Below are 24,431 nucleotides of genomic sequence, written 5' to 3' on the forward strand. Positions count from 1 at the left end.
GCACCTCTCATCACACACATTACTGTGTGCCGTGAGGCGATCGCCCATGCCCCCGGTACACGGGTACCCAAGTAGCCCAGGTGAAGTGGCGCCTCTCGTCCTTTGACCCGGCTGGATGACCCTGGCCCTGCGCGCCCGCCTTGTTTGACCTCGGACAGACAGATAGGAGAACCGGCAGATGATAACGCGGCCCCTGTGGGTTAGTAGGAGGGCACAGGCACCTGTCAGTCGGCTGTGGTCTTGACGTCAGTCAACATTGTGTTTTGAGCGATTCGGACTGAGGCGAACAAGCCTGCCTTGCTTCGGTTCGCAAGAGTCAAGATACGAAGCGTTCGTCGGCTTTCTTTGCCGTTCGAGATAATCACTTTTGGTTGTCAATTATTCCAAAAGTTGCACCGTTTGACTTGAAGTCAGTGAACCCCTCGGTGACCTGGTCAGATTGGTGGACTATCATTTGCCTTTCATTGACCTGAACTCTGGTGATATCTGCGGACCTTGGTGACAGTCACTGAACTCCACTACTTCACCAAGACTGGCCTCCTTTGGTGACCTCTGGCGCCCCTCTGGTGACCTTTGGTGACCCTGTGGTGGAGGTTACCAGTGTTATGCGTCTGTCAGGTGAACTCGAACTTCCGTGCTACGAGATGTGCCGTGATCAGTCCAGGTCAGTGCGAGGATGATTCATACATGGGTTGATGAATGTCCAGGTCAATAATTCAAAGGTGACTTCTACATTTATTTTTGGAAGTATTTACGTGTCTTTGTATTCGGGACCAAACTTGTTGATGAATTTAACTTGGTCCAATGGAATAAGGAACTGCATTGCTTCTTCTAAACTTGGTGCAATTGAATAGGGAACTGCATTGCTTATTATTCGGCTTTTGTCATTTCTGATGACGGACTGGTCAGTTAGCCTTTGGGTGCTGAATTAGTATTTAAATCTTATGCGTGCAAGTTAGAGGATCGTAAGTCTTTTTGCGCAGTCGCCCTGCTTAAAGCAGTATTTCATAATCAGTGACGCATAAGACATATTTTTGGGAACTCAAGTTGCATCAGACGGCTTAGAAAACCTTGGCGTCAGTCAGACTCGACACGTCTGAGATCTGAGCGGAGAGGCTGCGCACTCAAATTAAAGGACGGAGGGACGGGTGGAGGGCACGTTTTCACCATTATGGACCGAGTCTGAAGCTGCAGCTGGGTGTCGTCAGTGCCAGCTGGCGCGGGATCAGAGCTGGCAGCGGGGAAACACGTCCATCGTGGAGTAGGTTGGCCGTGACGCCCCCGGACGGCTCTGCGAAAGCATGATGAAATTACGGTATAAATGTCTGGCAAGGAGTCGGGAGAGGATATCTAGCATGATGAATTATTTACGTTCCCGTGGGGTTGAGCAATATGCACAATTATTTTAGAATTATGATTGAAATGCCTACATAATTGACGTTGCCCCTGTAATCTTACTTTTTGACAATGGTCCCTTATCAGTAATATGGTATTTTCTGCGTGATAAATATCAGTCACATTCAACTGGGCCTTTCTGGAAAGCGTATCGACCACGCTTTATGCCTTGACGTCCTCTGGTCATTCCGGGCGTGCGGATCTCAAATATCAAAGCCTTTGAGCTTTGACTCAAAGCCCGGCGTCCAGACGTTTGGCTGCCCTGAGATGTTAACGTCCTCACGTCGTAGTCGCGGTTTCCGGGATATTTTCGCTGCAGTTGTTTGGGTTGGCTGGGCTTCTTCTCACGTGAGCGGTGCGTTCGGGCGGTGACGGTGACGCTGGAAATGCGTAGATAGCGGTCCTAGGAGATCCTGTTTTTGTTTTAGTTTATGACCACGATGGCACATACGCACAGCGCTACAGGCAATTATGATTCAAGAATTAATCATAGTTGCCCATTGGCATTATATGCCGGTTTTATATCGAGGCTCAATATGATTTTTGGATAGCATGGCTTGTCGATGCATCAAAACTCTAAAGCCTTCCTATATGCATACTTTTTGAAGTTGTAAAACTGTTTATGACACGTATGTCGGAAGACAAGCTGGCGATCAAAAGACACGACTGGCGAGCATTTTTTTAAAAAGAAGTTTCAACTGTGCTGCCTGAACTTGGCTGCGAAGACAGGAAGGCAGGAAGGCTTCCTGGCTGCGGACACAGGAAGACACTGTGGTTTGTTGCATCAATCAGCTACTGGTCGCGTCCTCGACTTCTGTCTCTTTTCTCTTCAGCTCGACTGGGACAAATTGAGCCAGCGCTGACACCCGAACCAAATTAGTTGTATTGGATGCCAACACCTGAACCCGGCTAGCTGCCGGCCAAGGAGGAACTAATTGCCCCGAGCCAGTCAGTCGAGCGCACTGTAATTGGTTTTCTGCTTTTTTGAGTTTCGTCTTTCAGCGGAAGTAAATGACATCGTTCCAAAGTGAGTGGGCAATTATTTGCTTAGCAATAAGGCGTTGCTTTTCAACATTTTTTTAATGCTTGTCGTGGTATGAGTTTTCCTTATTATCATAATTCATAGCCATTAAAGGCTACAAAGCCATGCCATGTTTTTAGCCATGTTTTTACGGAAGGCTGGCGACGATTTTTTCCAGCCCAGGCGGCGGGCGCCTTACAACCCCAAATATCACCGCCGTCATCATTGAACGGGAATGACTATCCGCTGTTGAGCTTCAGTTTCTGGCGTGCCATGAATATGTACGTAGTTACAGCATTCAGCTTTCAGCCAAGCTTTATTTGTCAGCAGTCGTGATCAAATCTGCAAGACGCTGTCGGATTACATCCTGCGCTTATTTTCACAATCCGCTTATCCTTTACTAAACATGCAACGTACAAACCATGCAGCGCCGATTCTCACATCGTAAACGCCTCCTTCGGGAAAACAGTGGAGTCCAGAGGCCATTAGTGTTTCAATCTGGCGTCTTTAGTGCTCCCTGCTCGGCCCCGTCGGTGCAGAGACACGGCTGTCTCTCATTGGTAGATGATGCAAGCTCACCCCTGCTGAAGCCTGACAGCCTGCATCTGAATGAGTTCAAGCGGCTCGGCGACCTCAGGGTCTGCTGGATCCAATCAGTTTGCCCCGAAGACCGATGAAGTCCTGGTAATGTCCTTGTGGGATTGTCGGGTTCAGGAAGGGAAGGTCTTCCTGCACCCGTCAGCTGGAGCCAAACTAGCTTCTCCGAGAAATCTGATGGAGCGATGACCCTTCCAGTGCTTCGGAATATTCAATGCCCGACGTGTTGAATAAGGCACGCTCGTTCTACATTTGGCGTCAGAATGACGGCTGGTTTTATTCCACGATAGTTATTCCCGTTCCCCTTCTAGTAGTAACGTTTCCCAGCACCTAGCTTTTCGTATTTTACTCATAGTCTACATATGTGGTTTGTGGTGTACCCAACGTCCTTTGATTCGGTGATAGCCTGCCTTATTTTTTTTTTCCTATGCCGCCACCCATTATCAGGTGACCAGGAGTGCCCCCTCCCTCTATCCCAGCGACACACAGAACCTTACGTTAACACCATAATAACTTAAAATTGCAAGTCGCGGCACTCCCTGCTAGGAAATGAAATGTAACATAAAAAAGCAGAAGGGAGAAAGCCATACGAATTAGGGGAACAAAAAGAAGCAAAGTAGTCAACACTGCAATCAGTGGTGACTGCCCACTACTGAAAGCCCCCAATTTATCAGCACACTCACACATCCATCACACTCACAACACCCACACACGCCGGGGAAAGTGTCAAAGTCCACTGGGGCAGGTTAGTTAGAGGGGGATCCACAGTCATAGCCAAGTCATCATCAAACTCTGGTCAAATTCAGCGCATGTCAGCAGCAAGGTAGCCCGGGCTCCCAGAGCACCCAACGAAGCGAGGCTTGTTGCCGGGCACTCCAAGGTCCCAGGCCGCTAAACAGATGGGGTGGCATATTACAGTATCATGCACACATCACACTTACACACTCATTTACACAAATAAATGATATCATGCAACCCAGCCAATGTAGGTATGCGCCCTAGTTTGGGCACATATTCTTACACACTTGTGTGTACTCAATTCAAACATGATAAAATGCCATGATGCACACCCAACAGTGTAGGTGTGCAACAAGGTCCATTCTCATTCTCTTACACACTTGTGTGTACTTAGTTCAACATAATTAAATGCCATTATGCACAAGAGTAGGCATGAACAGAATGTCATACACTTACTCATTACACACTTGTGTGTACTTCTGTCACACTTGTCAATTGTCACAATGTACACTGCACGGGGCGTACCTAATCAATGTAGGTACGCACCTAAGATATAAACATTCACACTTACGTACAAATACATGCACATGCAATTATACATATACATACTACATACATTATAGACACTTGTATACGTATCTAGGCAAATATACATATTCATTACCATAGGCATGGTAGCGTAGGTATAGGATGAGAAGTCAAAGACATCGCCTGTGAGTAATGCGTTTATCAATACTCAGTATTTATTAATTAAACGCTCTTTTACAATTCTTTTCAATGTATGTTTGGAAGGAGGTACATGTTGAATTTGAGGAAACAGGGGGGTTATAATTTCATTCCAAACTCTAGGTCCAGTCCATGCTATTGTTTGCCTTTTATACTTTTTGTAAGTAAATATTTCTTCAAAATGTCTAGCAGAGCGATTGCTTCTGCCGATGGGATGAAACCTGAACATCCGATCTATTCCATGTGGTAGATTATTGCATATTTTTCTATGCAAGATGAGTAGCATTTGCTGATTTCCAATGTCTTTTATCTTGAGAAGCTTAAGTTTTTTGAAAATTGGATCAGCATGTGCCATCCTCGGCTGACCATCTATAACTCTTATAACACGTTTTTGGAGTTTTTCAATTTTTGACAAGCTTGATGAGTATGTATTACTATAAATAAAGCAACAGTAATTGACATACGATAAGAACAAAGCATTGTAAAGCAGAAACAAATGGTCACTGCTTAGAAAATATTTTACTTTGGTAATCATACCAACATTTCTACACAGCACGGTACATAGCTTGTTAATGTGTGTGTTCCACTTCATATCTTCATCAATAAACATTCCAAGGTATTTAACAGTTCCAGTCCTTTGAATTTCGACACCTCCTAGTTTCAGCATTACATCCTGTCTGTTTTTCTTGTTTGAATATATTTGGTACAAGGTTTTATCTGTGTTAACTGATAGCTGGTTTGCAGAAAACCATTCGGATATCTTGGGCATAATGGCATCGATGGAACTTTGTAAATCTGCTTCATTTTCACACTCCATGAAGACTGCTGTATCATCTGCATACAAATATGCAGTAAAATCCTTGCTAATGTTCGGAAAATCGTTTATATATAAAATAAACAGGAGCGGTCCCAGGATAGATCCTTGCGGGACTCCCATATCTATTGATACTGTTTTAGATCTTGTTTGGTCTATTTGAACACATTGAGCTCGCTCGTTCAAATACGATGATATCATATCGTACGCCTTATCTTTTATTCCATTATCTTATCTTATGCGGCACCTCCTTCCATTATGGGGCGGACGAACATCAGAGGTGGCAGTAACAATCACCTCTTTCCTGCGTTGTTGAACTGATACCCTGTGCTGTCCCACCTGAGTTCCATCAGTGCCCAATACTTTAGAAGAATGTCATGAATAGACGTCTGCACGCGCACGAAGAATAAGCTTATACCTTGGCTTATACGCAGGTGCCAGGCGTATGCTTGGGGAAGTAACGTCTTTAAGAACCCTTGAAAGCATGGCTAAGTGTCCGACTCCACCGAAGTAGAGCTATACTACCAATATGCCCGAAACATTTTCTATTGCGATTAGCATTGCAAACCATTTGTAATCCTTACGTATTCAATCTCCTTCACATCCCCCGCAACTGTGGCTGTCTTTCTTTCTTTCTTTCTTTCTTTCTTTCTTTCTTTCTTTCTTTCTTTTCTTTCTTTCTTTCTTTCTTTCTTTCCTTCTTTCCTTCTTTCTTTCTTTCTTTCTTTCTTTCTTTCTTTCTTTCTTTCTTTCTTTCTTTCTTTCTTTCTTTCTTTCTTTCTTTCTTTCTTTCTTTCTTTCTTTGTTTTCTTTCTCCCTTTCTCTCTCTCTCTCTCTCTCTCTCTCTCTCTCTCTCTCTCTCTCTCTCTCTCTCTCTCTCTCTCTCTCTCTCTCTCTCTCTCTCTCTCTCTCTCTCTCTCTCTCTCTCTCTCTCTCTCTCTCTCTCTCTCTCTCTCTCTCTCTCTCTCTCTCTCTCTCTCTCTCTCTCTCTCTCTCTCTCTCTCTCACACACACACACACACAGCTCACGTAGTTGTCTTCAAATAATACAATTGAAATAAGTCTGGACTCTGGTTCCTCCCATGAGTCACGTGTTAGAAAACGTGTTTTGAGGCCCATATAAGGCTTCCTCTCCTTATCACCAGGCTAAATCAGAGAACTTTGGTCCGACGAACAGAAATGGTCAGTGCCAAGTGTGTAACACGGACACCTGAACTCAGTACAAGTAGGCGTTGTACGCCGTGCTAGGTGGCCAAAGTACGCAGGGACAGGTCTGATGTAATGGCGAGTTCACTAGTCAGCGGTTGACATGGGTCTAAGCACAGTTGTTGTTCTTTTGTTGAGACATATGTGTAGTGTAGTGTGTATATTTATTTGTTGTTGAGCGATATCGGATGTCTTTGACATTTGATGCATTTAGCTAAATGATTTGGCTCATGCACCTTAATGCGTGATAATCACCTCAAATGGATGGTAAGGTTGATTTATTGATAGTTTTTGCACATTACATTGATGACCGATATACACCGTTTGTTGCATAAACGGCTAATTTTAGCCCACACATATGGTGTCCTACATGGTTTCTCCATTTAGAAGGCCTCTGCCATCTGCGCAGTTAGGTGAGCTGCTTAGCCATGGGGATTCGCTCATATAGGCTTCACTTTTCCATGTCTAGCCAGAAGTGTCACAGGGCTAATGCCTTCAAAATCAATAGACAACAGTTTTTTTGCTGCTCGCTCGCTAGCACTTTTGATGGCTCACACGCTCCTGCAGACAACATAAATCGTAGTACCGTAAACCGGGGTGAGTTGATATGGGGTGGTGAGTTGATATAAATTGCTCGAAAAATGTTAAAATGTGTGCTGCTCATCCATTTGTAAACCAATTTTCAGTTTTATTTTTTTCTGTGAAGTGAAGCAACCAATAAGTGATGCATATAGCTGAGAAAGGCATGCATGTGGTGCAGTGCCTTCTTAGCACATTACTTTTTTCAAAGTCCTTTTTTTCTTCTGATTTTGAAACTAAGGAAAAGTCCCCACCCTACAGCAAAGACGGTGGATATTCATGGAACAATATGCACTGGGAAAGAAACTACCATCAATTTACTGTTGATCCCAGGTAGTTTTGGGTTTCACCTATAACAACGTTTTTTTATAATTTTAAGAAAAGTGACAGGTGGTGAGTTGATATGCCATCAAGTGGTGAGTTGATATGCATGATAAAAGCTGATACCAGGCTGGTATGCATGCAAATTAGCATGAAATATGGGTCTGCAGGTAAGACAAAGTCAATTACACCAACTCTTCTCCTTTTCTTTCCCCACATCATTCCATCAACCCCCAAAAGCTTTAGTTTTTTTCTGAATGCTTAAGACGAGGCCCGTTAGTATCACTGATGTTAGTTGTCGGACTTTCGTCCCCGTCTTGAGTTGAGATGTTAGTTTCACAACGTTTCAGCCAGTAACTTCTCCGGCCACAGTCTAATCTGCCTCGATAGTGGAGTGGTTAGAACCGTGGACTATCACCGCCGGGGAAACCCGAGTTCGATTCCCGCTGACTACAGGAGCTTTCGAACTGTTTGACGCGTACGGCGCAACGCCACCAACATCCAGGTCCTTCTGAGGGTCAAAGAACACCTGACGAGTGACGACGGCCGGAGAGTAACTGGCCGAAGCGTTGTGCAACTAACATCTCAACTCAAGACGGGGACGAAGGTCCGACAACTAACATCAGTGACCCCAAAGTTTTTTTTTCTGTGGACATACCTAACATGCAAAAGGCACAGCACAACTCCCTGTCAAGTCTCAAGGTGGCTCCCTACAAGCTACCAAGGAACACTATAGAACACCTATATACATACAGATTAAAAAAAAATTTATAATTATTCGTAGTTTCGAAAATGACAGAACTGTCGTTTCTGTATGGCTAACAGCGCGGGAATTCTGATCTCGTGAAACTGATTAGTTTTCCTGCTTGGCAGTTGCCAACCGAGAATGAGTGACAAAATGAAATGGAACAAACAATATAAAGAAATTGACTGGTGTTTTAGCCCTCGTCCGTATTCGTGTTTTGCCAGCGTTTAACGTATGGGGGGGGGGGGGGTCCGTTGGAATCCCATCGTCGTTTGGCCCCTGGTGGAGCTAGAGCTTCGCAGAAAAAAATGAGCGTGTTGCCCGAGACGCGAGGAAGCTGATGATAACCAACTTTAAGGTCCTAGGTCATTGGTTAACCTTCCAGGCCAGGTCAATTACCCAGAAGTCGGGAAAATAGGGGGTTATTTGAAGTTCGTAAAGCGAGTTTATTATCTTTTGGCTGTTGCTGATCACGAATGTCATGTTAGTTTTGATCACAGATGTCTTCGTACATTTAGGCCAGGTCAGGTCAGGTCAACCAGTAGGTGTCCTGCCGGCTATCCATGTAGGGAGTGTCAAGTGTCAACTACCACTGACGGTGTCGTAACATGTTACGAAGGCACTAAAACTACTTCGTAAATGATCAAATTCATGTTAAATTCGAAATCGGCCCGAAAAACTACCCTAGAAACATGTAAAGCTCCAAAAAGTGAACCGAGGTCACCAAAGGTCAATGACCTGACCTGACCTTCAGGTGACCTTGACAGTTGACACCCACAATACTGCGTGGGACCAACATCATTTACATGTTTGGACGTTACAATCACAAAAAGACTGGAAATGCGCGGATAATGTGAGCCGACTACGCCAAATCGCGATTCCGGCCAAGCATGGTCTCGAGGATCAGGTCACAAGTCAAAAACCATTTGAGTCAGGGTCATGAATTCTTTAGAACATGTGTAAAATTGATAAATTCGAGAGGTACTGAAAGTTTCGTCGCGATCGGCCGCTTTTTGGGGCGAGTTATGTGCGAAAAGCCGAGGTGGTCCGTTCGCCCGCCTATAAGTGCGAGGGTTAATTTTGGCTTTTGATGCCGAATTCTGTTTTATGTCGGTTATTTCACCTCATAGAATACAGTCCGAATTAGATTCGCTTCCCTTTTATTCATTAATATTTTGTTGACTACCAGTCAACAAAAGCTCAGAAGTATATGTATTCTTTCATTTCAAATCAATCTATTATCTCTGTCAGAGGCATATCAACCTTGACCCGCAACTGACAATGTGTTTTAACTACAAGAAAATACACTTGTAATTCCAAAATATATTGCCAGTTTTGATACCGTTGGCTTGAGGACACGTGACTAGCCAAGTTCAGAATGTTCTAAGTAAAACTAAGTATCATAAAGCGAAAAAATGATGCTGCTAAAATCAAGCCATTTTGATAGCGCTGTGTTGGACATGATTGCGTTTTCATGAATGTGAGGTCTGCTGCCAAACTACTACCATTTTTCTGATCGTTTCTTTCAGGATGTGTTCTCTCATCTTTTTTTTAACACTGGCATTTTATCAACTCACCTCTGAGCTTCTTTAGCCGAGAAATTTTGAAAAATCCAAAACCATATCAACTCACCCCCTGGGGGGTGGTGAGTTGATATGAACTTTGGCGTTTTAAAAAATGGGCTTAATATATACATTTTTTATTCATTTTTGCTGATTGCCTCACCAAGGCATGTGCCATGAAACTGGCACAAAAAGAATTCCGTAAATGAATGTGGTTTTTAAAGAAATCTAGAAAAACCTCAAAATCCATATCAACTCACCCCGGTTTACGGTATCTGAAATGGCAACATTGTAACATGCAATATTAACCCGGCAGTTGCTGGGGTATTTCGCCACCCACCGTTTGCTGGGGGGGGGGGCGTTAAACGCCCCCAGCCGATAACTCGAGAACCAATAGGCGCAGCGAAACGCACGAGGCGGCAAACGAAAGAACGCGACGAGACGCTTCAGATGAGTACTTTAAAGTTGAATTTTGAGGTCACAGGTCGGGTCAAGGTCAGGTCAAACACCCGAAATCGGGCTTTCAGTAGCATGGACTTCAGGACTTCGCAATGGGCGCTTCTCGTCATAAACTCTGTCAAAACGGTGCACAGTCCATCATATAAGGCCTACAAGAGTGTCAGCTCCATGTAGGGGTCAGTCAAGCATAGGTCAGGGTCAAGGTCAGGTCAACAGGGTAGGCAAATATCCCCGAAAATCAAAACTGATATTTGCAGCTTGTGACACATGTTTTATGGGTAATTTGGGGCGTAGAACACGATGGTGACATTCATTTTATCATATGTGTACGTGTTTGGCTCAAAAAGTTCAATTTAAGAAATGTATGTATCATGGTCGTGAAAAAGTCACGAGAAATTGCCAAGATTCAGTTCAAGATTTTGGAAAATGCGGAACGATAATCAATAATCGAAGATAGTCATTTGATTGTTCATGGCATTGGCAGTCTAATGGCATTTACGGCATGTCTGTATGTCTATTCTGTGATTTTATATGATTTTTTGAACATATGCCGTTTTTGGTCGAAAACTCAGAAATCATGACGTCACTAAAACCTCGATATCTCAAAATTTTTCCGACCGATTTGTTTGAAACTTTGTCACAATACACTTCAATCAATTCCCTACAGGTGCCAAGCCGTTTTTATGCTATGGCCCGGCGAAAAAAGTGGGGGCGTTTAACGCCCCCCCCCCCCCCAGCAACTCGCGGGTTAACTGATTGCGCCTCATTGTTCATGATCATACACGGTGATGGGCTGCCTATCAGATCAGCTTTTTTATAGATTGCACGTACTATCGCCGACGGTTATTTGAGCATTAACCTCAGACGATATCATGTGATTGTTCGTATAAGGATTATTGCCCTTATCGAAGCTGTGTCGAGCTTCCATGACACATGAGATAGGATGCAACTGCGTATATCGACAGGCCAGGTTACCAACATAAGGTGTGGGATTCTGATTTTGTAGCATCGTTGAACCAGTCGTCTTTCATCATTGATTTCCGTCTTTTTTACCGTCTTTCAAAAGGCCACCCTATCCCCCTCGACGGAGAAACTTATGCCCCAGCTTCCGCGCTACTGCGTAAAGCATATCCCGCGCCCCACTGGGGTCTGTGTATAACACGCCCTACTGGGGGGGGGGGGGGGGCTATTCATAGCCCCCCCTCCTAACTCCGAAACTACTGGGCCGATCGTCAAAATTCAAACGGCGTCTGATAGCCCCGGAAAAACTGTCGAGCCAAACTTAATTTCATTGACCTCGAGGTCACCGATGACGTCACAGGTCAGGTCAAAGTAAAAATTATTAGCATTTTGGCTTGTTCACATCTTGGGCACTGGCCGCCGTCTTACAAGTCAGATCAGGCTCATTTTTGGTACACACACTCTTAAACAGATGCTCTAGATACCCTGAGGGTACCAAGCTTTTACTTTGATTTTCAGGTCAAGGTCAGGTCATCACAGGTCACGAAAATATTTTATCATGCGTCGGTCACGTGACACATGTTTTATGGTCCATTTAGGTCATAGATTTCGAATTTGATGTCGTCTGTGTCATTCGAGGTCATTTTGAGTCAAATTTAGCTTAGGTCAGGTCACTTTCAGGTCAAAAAAGGTCAAATTTTGAAGTTAAAATTTTTCAACAAAAAAGGTATCTATTGGATGCAGTTTGAGCTCAGGAACACGATGGTGCCATTTATATTGGCGTACGATGTCAAATACGTGCTGAAAAATTGATTTGAAAAATTAATAATTGTGAATTTTTTGCAATAATGCGTATAACTTGGCCATTTTTGAAGATATTTAGCTAAAACTTGCTAGAGTTAGTCATAATCTTGCGTTCTGTCACATATATTCCGGTTTTTTCGAAAAGTCAAAAACTTTTTGAAAAAAGTATAAAAATACAAATTTTGAATATTATTATATCAGCTTTTCGAAATTTTCAAAATTTTGAAAATTCCAGATAGCAGTTTGATAGCGCGGTCAATTCTGAGTCCTTTCATGCAAAGAAATTGGATCTAGCTTAAAAACTGAGCTCTTGGGAGCGATTGCCGTGGTTCAATGTTTTGCGTCGAAATCAGACGAACATGACGTCACTCTGACGTCATTTCCGGTCGACCTATGGTAGCTACGAAGTTCAAATTTTGACACAAGGTGTCAAATTGATGCAGCCGAAGGCACTGTAAGTTTGGCGTCGATCCGTCAAGCGGTTTGGAAGTTATTGCAGAAAAACGGGAGGGGGGGCTATAAATAGCCCCCCCCCCCAGTGGGGCGCGGGATATCATCGGAACTGTGTCATTTTTGTCGACCCTGAAAACACCTGACTCCTCCCACTACTATCATTCTCCCACGCCCCCCCCCCCCCCTCCTTCCCCGTCCGGTCGATATCTCACCGGCACGCGCTAGACCCGGGGTGTTTTCGCCCTCCGCCTGCGCACGCCCCCCCCCCCCCCCCCCACTGCGCCGTCACCCCTGAGAGCCCGAGCCCCACGCGGCTGGCTGGGCGGCTGGCTCGCGAGTCGGTTCAGCCCGGGCCAGCGCGCGCTGTTGCATCAGCCGGCAGCACCAGGGCGGCTGCGCGGACCGGGGCGTCGTCGATTGTCGAGGCTGCCCGGCCGCGTGGCTTGTGCCAGTTGGATAGTGAGAGTATTGGGGACGGACGTATACCCAAGACGGTCTGAAGATTTCGGAGGAAGAAGGTTTGAGAGGACTACTGAAGTGTTGGACAGTGCTTTGTGAGACCGAGGAGTGAAGAGTGTTGTGAGACTCCATATCGGTGATCCTTGAAGGCATCGATAGACCTTGCTGATCAAACTTGTGACTGTGTGGCTGTAGAAAAGACATCTCAGCCCCGTGAGAGAGCCCCCGAAGCCGTGGTCGCAACTCCCTGAGGTCTCTGAGGTCGCGCAGAGCTCTCTGAGGTCGCTGAGGGGCGGCACGGACATGTGCCCAATCTGTGGCCGGCAGCAGTCTGCACTGACTGCCGAAATGGAGGGCGTCCTCGACCCCCAGGGCCTGGAGCAGGCTCTGGAGCAGCTCGATCTCGGACCCAGCCTGTCGTTTGATATGCTGTTCGTCGACGAGACGGTCCCGTATGTGCTGGAAAGGTAAGAGGAGTGGTGGATCAGTGGCGGATTTAGGGAGTGGGAATGGAGAGGTGATGGGCTGGCTCGGGAGGTTGAGGTTGAAATGAAATGTTTGTGGCAGTGCTTTGAAAGAAGGGAATTGTTTGGCCTAAAACGTTTGGTTGTGTCCCTTATGAATGGATCCAGGAGGTTCAGTTTGTTGTTCTTTGGCAGAACTTTTTGGCCACGGCATTCGGACGTTCGCTGGTGTTTACTAGCATTTCTTTTGCCAAGACGGTATAAGATATGTGTGGGTATATTGCGTAGAAATAGCCATAGGGATTTTCAACCCACGAGCCACGTATAGGCATGCAAAATAACCACGTGCAAGCCCTACAAACAGGTCAGTCTGATATTTTATCCGTCTCAGCCGTGCCTACCTGTTTCGTCACCCAGCTCGTGCAGAGAATAACAAGGGTTCAAAACAGGTTGTAAGCAGGTTCCGATCCGGTTTTCTGCGAAACCAGCGACCTCGGGAAGCGACAGCTGAAATAGTTCTCGTGCCCGCCCCTGTCTGCCCCCTCCCCCTCCCCATCCCCGCTACTGCTGTCACGCCTGAGCCCAGCCTTGGGTTACGTGCTGCGCTGAGGAAGCGGCAGAGCGGCTGGCGACCTCTTTCGCCTGGCGTTTTTATCCACACGTGTGAAGATGATGAAATATTTGGAACAGACTGATGTGATTTGTCATTCAACTAGACTCATGCTTTTTGTATGAGTGACCAGAATGAGCACAGATTAAAGTGTGATGTTGCATCATGCTGGCAGCGGACTTGCATCAGTATCATAACCTGCTGCATCATTTTTTCATCCTCTAAGCTGAGGGGCGACTGCGATGACAAGTTTTTCGTTTCAGTGAAGGTTTCGGTGACCTTGTAGCTTGCAGCGTGGTTTTTGTGGAAACTTGCTGCAGACGTTTTCTGTTACTGTCCTTGACATTGTCTCAGTCCCTTGTCCTGGTTTGAAGACAAGGAGCGGGTTGTTCTAAGGGGCCACTTTGATGGATGTTTGTTTGCCTCGATGTGCCATTGTTGATGCGGAAGACTTGTCTGTTATTTACTTGATAGGACTATTGCAGAGATCGCCCCAGGGTTGTATACCAATCAAGCCGATTGAATTGATTGATTTGTTTCAACGCGTATTTTGAGTTGATTGGATTGTGTCGATTGACTTTTCGAGATGACTGGTTGACTGACTCGTTTGACTTTAGCGACTGGTTGACTGATTTGATTCCCGAAAATTAGAGTGACTCGTATGATTGAGTCGATTGAATGGAAAGTTCAAATAAGTTTTAGTTGACGAAAAATAATGACACCAATTGATGACATCAAAGATCACAAAACTACACTGAAAACTGCTTGTCATCACAAGTGCAATATGGGGTAGATGGCCAAATAAAGAACAGGGCCTAAACATGAACAGCCGACTTTGACTTTCAACTGCAATAACTGCACCAATCCTGGTGATAGAACCTGGCGATGCACCTACCTACCTTTCTGCACTCAACAGGAAACGTTTTTTTTTTTTAATCCAGATGATAAAGTGCAAGGCCCTATATACTAATAAAGTGTGATTAATTAATAATTCACATCTCCACAGTCCACATCTCCTCAGAAACAACCCACTAAACTCTATAAATATATGAAACCCCTACAAAAATAACTGAAACAAAAGCGCCGTTTTCGTCTCGCTAATTACGTTTACGTGCCTAATTAATAGCTAATTTGCTGCATTGTTTAATTTGCAGCAGAACGTTTGTTGATCATTTTCTCCTGAGAGCCTAAGCATAACATTTTTAATATATTTCATTTTCCTTAAAATATTTTACCGAATATTATTAAGTGGTTTTATATCAAATGAAATAATAATGAAAACGAATTTGGTGTTGAACAACCGATTTATTTTATGATGATCTACCATACTACATGATAATCAATGACGTCATCTTACCAAAATATCAGAAGACGTAGAATAAGGATTTATAAAAGCTTAGCATACTTATTACTTATTGGCAAAACGTTTTCATTATGTTCCTACTTCCTTTGTCCTTAACTTATCCTGTGGTTCCAGAGTCCCTGTCCTCTCCATTTCCTTTTAAATATATTTTAAATCCTCATCCCTATCCCCCAGTCCTAATAGTTTCAAATTGTATTGCAATGAAATGTTTTGAATTCCTCACATAGGTGCCTAACATTGACATGCCACGTCCAGAGTCGTGGACAGCTAAATACTTCAAATCTCTTCCTTCCCAATCTGACAACATCCCACGTCTCAAATGCACATTGGGTGGAAAGATTTTTCAGGCTGCCCGTCAGTCTCTGTCTAACCGAAACCGTCACATGCACAATGCAGGTAAGATATTTATTTCTATTTCCCTATGGTTAATATGTTATTGATGCATGTTATCCATTAAAATAAACATGGTGTAGGGTAAATGGCCAAATCACGAACACTGCCAAAATCCGAGCAGCCAACTTTCAACTGCAATATCTGATATTTAGTGTAAATTGAGTTGGAATATGGCCAAAATTAAATTGACAACTTTTAGGTGAAAGGTGGTGATTTGGGTTAAGGGGCGAGTCAACTACTGGGTTATTTTGCACCCATTAAATGAAACTTCTGCTCCAATTCTACCCATTGAACCTCAATATCATGATCCACCTGTCGATCACTAGGTATCCTTCCTTATTACATAGAAACTTTGAATGGCATGGCAATTTATAATTTTAAATGACAATATTTTAATGTTTCTTCTGTAGGTAGGTAGGTAGGTAGGTAGGTACACCCGACTGCTATGGACACTTTTCCAAGTTGGTGGGGCAAAAAACCTAATGTATGTCTTGGTTTGAGTCGTTTGATTGAGTTGATTGATTCCTTTCATTGTCGCGTTTGAGTCGATTGAATCAATTCCCGAAAACTGCTCTGACTTGATTGATTTGATTGGTTTCCCAGATTTGTCGTGATTGAATTGATTGCTATTGATTGAGTCGTATACAACCCTGGATCGCCCTACATCAATGTATTGCATCGTCAGAATCCTGCATGTGCCGCTTGCTTTTTGCGCTATGGCTGCCGAAGCGATGAACTAAACGAACCGTAACCTCAACCGGAGACTCTAAACTCACCGGTCCAAAGTTTCCACGATACAATCTTTTTTTTTTTACCTTCGGCCTTCGTCGCTATCAATATCAGCTACGCAGCCCCCCCCCCCCCCCCGTTCGCCCAGGATAATAATGCGACGGAGACGCGTTTTTGGCTGGCCAGAGGCAGGCTGATGCAACTGGAGGGAGAGGGAGGGAGGGGAGGGGGACGCACCTTGGGTGACCCAGTGCACAGTGTCCCGCTGCCCACGGAACGTCCTTGGGGAGAGGGGAGGGGAGGGGGTGACCTGCCGTCCTGGCTAGAGCTCGGCTTAGAGCGCTGGCAGAGAATGATGATGTCGCGTTATCTTTCCGTTTTGTTTTATCTGTAATTAATAAGATTAATATTTTATTTTACTATTTTTTTTCTTGATGTATTTGTTATTTTCATCCAATGTGGTTAAATTTTACTTTTGAGATTAGTTTGTTTCAGAAACTGTATACTAAAATGTTCAATATTTAAAGCTGGTCTTAATAAAGCTTCGCTTCACCAGTTTGGATGGGCAGATTTACAAAGTTTGAGGCCTAGTTCAGCCGAACTTGTTGCGTCAGCCTTGACCTCTCTCGTCGGATGCGGAAATCCCAGGTCACTGAGAGACTTAACAAAGTAAAGTTTGCGTGCTCAAAGTGCCGGATACGGCCCGTCCCACTCAACGAACCGCAAGTGGTCGCGGATGCTCCCACAAACCCCAGAACATCTCCGTCCTGAGTAGTTTTGTAATCATATATCGAGGATAGGGGGAACCGGCTTAGCTAGGATGGAAATGTGACATCCAAAAATAGGAAATTTTACTGTGAGCGCCAATTGATAGTCAAAGACATATATAGAAATCTTGACAGTTTATTATCATGCTGCCTTTAGTCAGGTTTTTCAAAATACATTTAGTCTCAATCTTTTGCACGAAAGACTTCACAAGGGCAGAGCCACCGTAATGAAAGATGTATGAACTTATTTCCAAAGTCATCCAAGAAATACACAAGTATGTTTTATCAAGAAGCACTTTGATCTGTAACTGTTACGAAACATCGCTTTGATGCAGCTTTAGTCCACGTAACAGCATGATTGCATGCTTGTAGCGACCTCATCAACACACGTATCTGTTGTCCGTGGTCTGCTGCGCAAAAGATGAATCACCTGCCGCAAAACGGCCTGAACTTCGTTCCCACAAAGCTTGTCAATCGATGCGCATCATTTCGTTGCGCTACGGCCTCAGTCATGTTGCACTGTTGCAGTGATGTAACGTCTTATTTACCGCCACCCGTATAGTACTTTTGCCAGGTGATAAGATTGCAGTGATTTCTTGGCCATTTTTGCTTCCTTGGAATGTTTGCTCAACTAGAAGGCAAGGGGAGAAACTATATGCAGAATATCCGTCTTCCTTGTTCTATCATTCATTACCTGTAAGTGTTTCTATTTCTGTCATAGAAACCGCCGTTAGAAGACCGATATCGTTTTTTGGTACACCTCCTATTACGGTATGATTGATCCAATGAAGGGATGCTGTGTGGTTGCATAGTTCCTCGTTTTCCACTGGCTGATGGCATTCCTGTTTGTCAGTATTTTTTTTTTCTGACGAGTTGACCAACTTGTATAGTCATTCATCCATGTCTGGGGGTCATTCGGTCATCTTCTGTGTCCCCGGTACCCGGACAGGGGTGTTCTAAGTTGCATCGGCTGGACCAAATCCCCAATAATGTTGCATTGGAACGCCCCAGATCCGATTTATTATGCATGTGCATCGCGATGTCTTTGTGTCCATCACTACCTCCTGGCAACACCAGCGGCTGTTTGACATGGCAGCTGCACATTTTACTTCCGTGTTGTGTTGTGGCAGGTGTAAATGCGGGCTGGACAAGATCTGCCTGCAATCTGCATATGTTCAATGTGATCTAATTAGCATAGCTTGCAACAATTCCAAGTATTGCAGCGCTCCTTTTCAAATGAATTTCAAATATTCGTGGTAAATCGAAATGGGATAAATCTAGTTATATGTCAAGGCTGATGCCATTTAGCATTGTTCTTTCACAAAGCCGAACAATGTCCAATGATGATAAAGAATCTTTGATTGAAAATAATATTTTTTTGCTAGGTTCTGGTCAATGTGCACTGTGCAGTTCAAGTGCGACCTTGTAACATCACTGCCGTACCTGTCTAAGGTCACCCTACCTGGCTGGCTGGCCTCAGCCCCTGAACTTTCCGTGACCTTTGCACTCTGCTGCGCGCTGCTGCAACGCGACGGTGCCCACTGCCCATTCCCTGGCCGCTCGAGCCCGGGACACCTGCCTGGCTTTGGAGACCCAGTGCACCAGGGTTTACTGGCCTTTGGAAGCCAATGAGTTCTGGTTCACATGGGAAATGTATCCAGGCGGTTCCAAGAAAGGCTTATCGCTTTACTTGAGAACTGATGTAGGTACGTGATCAAATAGTCTGCACTTGGGAACTTGTTCCTAATGCCTTTGAGATTTAGAGGATGAAACGCATTGCTGTTTCGTTATATTGAATATTTATGAGTTTCGGAGCATTTTTATGTGGAAATTGATGCTATAAGGGAGTGTTGTTTCATAATGAATTGTGTAAATGCCGCGATTTTCTTTTAAAATCACTGACGCTAGGTTTTAAGTATTTGATGCTCCAAGCACCAGCATTTGCTGCTCCTGAATCGCATATCGTTTGACGCGTTCGTAATTTTTGTGCCCTTCATGCCTCTACCCGATAACTTATCACCGCCATAGACATCTTTCGTGGGGTTTACCGGTCCGTTTCCTGTATCCCATTGCGGTTGTGATTTCAACGTGGTCGCCAGTCGGCATTCTTTTATGCATGTCTCTATTTTGCCTCGCAGCTGCTGGCAGTTCCCGTTGAAAACCACGGGGCTGTGGCTGCGGGTGTAATCTTATTCGCTGCTTCGGTGGAAACTAGGCACCTACTTTTGACAACGCCATTGGTGCAGTTCGCTGCGCTAAGTCGATATACATCTTATTCTTCGTGTCAATGCACCATAATGTTACTACTAGCACGGGACTATGTGGATGCCAGGCAGTGAGCATGGTGAGTCCATGTGCGAAGCACTGCCATGCAACCTGGCAATATCTTTCCTTCCAGCAATAACTCGGACGAGAGTGCCTCCGCGCTCCCCTTTCCAAGGCCCTGCAGCTGCAGCTGCGGGGCTGCTCCAGCCAAACTCGCCTGCTATTTGGACCGACCTTGATCGCCAAGGTCGCCCACAATGCTTCGCCGAGTGCCCAGGGCCATCGTCTAAACGAGTCGGCCTTGAAGAGGGGTGCCGAGGGTTGGGGTGGGGGTACTAGAGCCTCAAACGATGCCTTTGGCTGCCACCGTTGTGGGGGTGTAGGAACTGGCTACTGCTCATCCGCCGTCAATCAACTACGGGCCTCTGTGGAATTCGAGGCCAAGGTCTAAGCCTAACGTCTAACGACCGTCTGGCCATGCACTGGCGTTCCGTTATTGCTCGGGGTTACATGAGCAGAGTTAATACGCATTACAAACGGACTACAATGGTGAGCGAATAGGAAAATCCGTTCCTGATACGCATTTACTTGCTCATGTAACCCCGGTAATTGTGAGGGTCGCGGCTCCTCGATGCCCCAGATGGAGAGATTTGCGATGTGTTGTTGTTGGAGCTCTGTCTAGAACTGTCCGGTGATAAGTTGCGGCTCCTGGCGTCCTGCCGGACCCCGTGGGCGTTTCAAAAGCGGCGGCGGCTGTCACTGTCTGTCCGCCAGCCACCGTGGAGTTGTCGGATCGATACTGAGCGTTGGAGCGGCCGCCAGCACCGCTGCCGCGCGGTCATGGAAGGCGTGCGTCCAAGCGGTACTTTTCCATTCCCCAGCGCGAGCCCCTGGAAAAGTACGCAGGAACGACCCTGATCGTTGAAGATGAAAGTAGGCGCCAAGGAATGCGGCTGCCCCATTGAGAAAGACGGTATTGCAAGTCAGTGACCGGTAACGGGGCTGGGTCTGACTGTGGACGCCGCGCAGACGGATAATAGGCCCTGCGTGGCTGCGGATGAGGTTATTGTAATCTTCCACTGACCGAGTTGGACTCGCGCTATCTTGGCAGAGGAGTTGAAGGACTTCGAGATCCTATTTGGGTTCATGGAGTGGACCTTTTACCATGTGCGACGAGTTTGGTCCGAAATTGGTTTCACTAGTTGGGCTTTCTCTATGAAGAGAATCTGTCTATTGACAAAACCTTTGTAGAAATCCATCAAAAGATTGATAAACCAAGTTTTCTCAGGAATCTGTTATCAACAAACACGCACAATGCACCTGCTAAATAATGCCGACTTCCGTTCACGATAAGCTGTCCTCTCCCTCTTCGCTAATCTCACTGTTTTGTCTCCGTTCAGGTGATACATGTGACCCAGATCGCCCCCGTTGTTTGCACGACCTCCCGGCCAAGTTCGATCGCCCCGGGCTAGGTCGATTGACCCCGCTCTAGCCCGGGGCGTTCGGGTACCTCGAAAGGTCATGACCTTCCGAGTAATCGTGTTAGCTGTATGGGTCGGGTCACTGAATGTATGGGTGATGCCGTCGGAGGCTGCTCTTACTGAACTGCACTCGGTGCATCTGGGGACTACTGGAGGCGGATTAGGTGTCTATTTTGGGGGCGATAAGCGCGTTAAACGACGGTAATTCTGAGACTACAAGACATGAGCATCAGCTATTAGGCGCTGCGCCAGAGCCGAGCCAACCTTAAGCAATCGGATGTAGACATGAGTAAAGGGGCCCATGGGATCCATTTAGACGGATTGAGCGCTGGGTACGCAGGGTGCATGGGGTGAATGACCCTCTCGGATGAATGAATGCTTATGTGAGATGAGTCAAATGAGTGAGAGAGAATGAGAGTGAGAGCTCAAATGAGTCGCTTACCTTGGCTTGGAGATTTATGTACATTTTCTATTTAGAGATTTATGTTTTTTTCTAAAGCAATCCCTATTCGTCATTCTTGTTGACATGATAAGGATTCGTTGAAAGTCTTGTTCCATACATCAAAATCATTAAAAACCACAACTTTCTTTTTAGTTCCGTGAGTGTTGCGTGCTGCTTTCGAGACCACGTTGTTAGTAGGCGGTATAATTGTGGACCGTATCACTTGGTTATGGGCTTAGGTCGCCAAAACCGCTCATTAGCTACAGGAATGAGCCCCATCAAAATGATTTCGAGGCAGACTTTCGTAATTAATGCAATCAATGGGTCGGGTTAGTATGATTAAACCCAGACTAGTCACAATTAGCGGGACAAGGCGCTAAGTAATTTCACTAATGCATTAGTGCGCTTTGGAATCAATTTAGTCTACGATGACTATCGGATTAGATTAACAGAAAATCTCGAATATGAGAATCTGGTCTTTCACTCAGGGCCAGGGCACACATTTTACTGAACAGGCAGCTTTTTTCATTGTTTACCGGCTGTCCTGTCCGCAGCCACACACATTACCCATAGCAATGAAAAGGCGCTATGTCCGTTCGCTGTAACCAAGTCAATCCATTCATTCGGAATTCATTCGGCCCTCTCATCTAACCATGATCTTCTCTGTTCATTTCAGACGTGTCGACAAATCAATCCAGTCTGCTGTAACCTCTCACCTGCTGGGCTCAGTACACGCCGGTGGTATTGTCGACCCCCGGCGAGAGGCTGGCGATCGTAATGAAGAGCCACCTTGCAAGAGGCTAGAGGGGGAACGCTTTGCCGAGGGTCGCGCGGCTAGCTTTGAGAGTCTGGGTCGGACGCATCACACGTCGTCAAGGTAGGTGGCTGGGTCATGGGGATGCTGGTTGGCTTGTTTGGGAAGGGTTGAGGTGGGAAGGATATAGGAACACTTGATTGGTGGTTAGTATGGTAATACATGTGTCTTGTCTCTTGTGTTTTTTTTTCTTATGTCCTCTTCCGATACGGGAAAATTGCATGTCACATTCACGGTTCATTCGCGGTTGCAAGATGAACTCGGATATATCCGTTGTTTCGTGCCTTCTTCTTGGAATGTGGAATGAAATGTGTTGTGACCGGTGTGCTTGTACGTGACCTGTTTTTTTTTTTTTGCCGTTTTGTCCTCTGTGATCTGTTGATGTCTGCTGTCTAGTTTGGGTTTTCCCTGAGACGGTGTGCTGTGCATTCCTCCGTCGGGGTGACCCCCCCGCCGTGTGACATCGCAGACAGGACAGTGGCGTTAGCCACAGGCATTTGTGATGACAAGTGGTAGCGCAGAATCCTTTCCGCTTATTACCGCTCTAGCAATGTTTCACCATGGATGGACCTTACGATACGTAACGGTCTCACGGGTACATTTTTTTAAACATTTGTTGAACCCGTGTCATTCGTAAAATCCTCACTAAGGACGAGCTGATTATTTGCCCCCTCCCGAGACGTTTCCGCTGGTGCCGCCCCTGCGCACACGCCACGTGTTTGGTGTGTTGTGGCCGAGTGCAGGTGTACTCGGCGCCGCCCCGCCCCTCCCCCTCCCCTCCCTGTGTGGGCCCGGTCGGGCGGCCCGCGCGACGGGGTCACCTTGAGCGTACGGTGCCAGCCGGCGCTCCGCCCCTCTCTCCATCCGCTCCCACACTCTCTCCCTACACGGGACGCTTCCGCCTCCACGTCGCGTGCCGCTAATGACGAATGGAGGAAATAGATGGGAGAGCCGAGAGGAGAGAGAAATAACTTATAAAATTCAATAGAACAGAAGCCATGGGAAGGGATGCTACTTATTTGTTTACTTATTTTTATTTATTTATTTATCAAGATCGTCGACGGGATTCCCATTGAAAGACGAAGTCAATTCATAAAATCAACGCTTCACTTGGTGATCATATACGAGTATGATCATTGATCATTCCACTATTCTATATATGCTCAAGTCTCTATTAGGGAGATGCCCTGTCAAGCGTGGTTGTCCCGCCTAAAACCCGAGATCCCCGCACCATCACACTTCCCCTTTCGACCGTTTTGGTCGCACGGGGTCACAGACACTGCGAGCTACGCAGTACTCATGCCACCGCCGCACCTGCACGCACAGGCGTTACACGTTACACAGCCACGCGTGTGTCTCGATATGGATCGATGAGTCAGTCCGGTGTACCCAGACTGGCGTGTGTAAAATCCTGCTCGCTTTTGGCACATGTCTAGAACAGTATTATAGTGTTTGGAAGGGATGTGGTGTAATCGAGCGCTAATAATAATATCTTGGATAAAAAGTAGTGGTAGCGCCACGATTTTCCCACGCTAAATGCTTTCTGTCGTCTCGTGACATTTGGTTTGAACTCAATAGGACCCATTGTAAAATTTTGCTTGGGTGTTCTTTTGTCTACGGAGCATGACCTGAGCGCAGTAAGCAAACATCTGAGGTCAGCGCCCGGGTCAGGTCACTGGCCTTTGCCAGACAAATCAAACAGGTCAGGGCATTGCCACCACCGTAATCGCTGACGCCAATATGATATGGCCATGAGGGTCATGACCTGTCTGTAATACAGCCCGATCGACCTAAAAATTGGATATGCTGATTTGGGAATATTACAGACCAGAGTTGGTGTTTTATGAACTGAAGTTTGAATTGTGGCGTCAGCGGCTGGTTTTTGGGTCGTTTTAAATGTCCTTGGACGGCAGCGACATTCGTCTGCGTTAGTTAATGGCTTGCTTTGACAAATCGGTGTCATGATTGTAATTTAGGTTCAGAATTTATAGCGGCTCCTTGTCAAAGTTAATTTACAGCAAGAGTTTGGCGTTAAATTGGCTTTATATCGGGGTTCAGCGAAGGACCACGACAACTTTTCACATTTCATCCATTAAATCACCTTTAACATTACAAAGATGATCAAGGTCGTTCTGAAAACTAGCAGCCTTTCAGTTTCAAAGACTTTCTCTTTTATTTCATTGCAAACGTCCGACATTTCGTTCTGTCCACCGTGGGCGATGTGGCATTACAAATCGATACCCATGTGTCGCTGCTGCCACCGC

General features: G+C 45.6%; 1 protein-coding gene across 2 annotated transcripts in view; it reads left to right on the plus strand.

The window, feature by feature from the left end:
- The first annotated feature begins 230 nt into the window (after positions 1 to 230).
- Positions 231 to 24,431, plus strand: part of LOC122376185 (protein FAM13A-like) — a 48,930-nt gene continuing 24,729 nt past the window's right edge. Inside the window, exons 1-2 of one of the 2 annotated variants that reach the window (XM_043355916.1) lie at positions 231 to 664; positions 22,030 to 22,230. In XM_043355916.1, the coding sequence (XP_043211851.1) occupies positions 606 to 664; positions 22,030 to 22,230 (260 nt within the window). In that variant the 5' untranslated portion in view covers positions 231 to 605. Of the gene's footprint in view, positions 665 to 12,700; positions 13,307 to 22,029; positions 22,231 to 24,431 lie in introns of those variants that run through there. The other variant, XM_043355915.1, reaches the window with a different exon arrangement.

This window comes from Amphibalanus amphitrite, unplaced genomic scaffold (genome assembly GCF_019059575.1).
Source record: "Amphibalanus amphitrite isolate SeventyFive unplaced genomic scaffold, NRLGWU_Aamphi_draft 002046F_arrow, whole genome shotgun sequence".
NCBI lineage: Eukaryota > Metazoa > Arthropoda > Thecostraca > Balanomorpha > Balanidae > Amphibalanus > Amphibalanus amphitrite.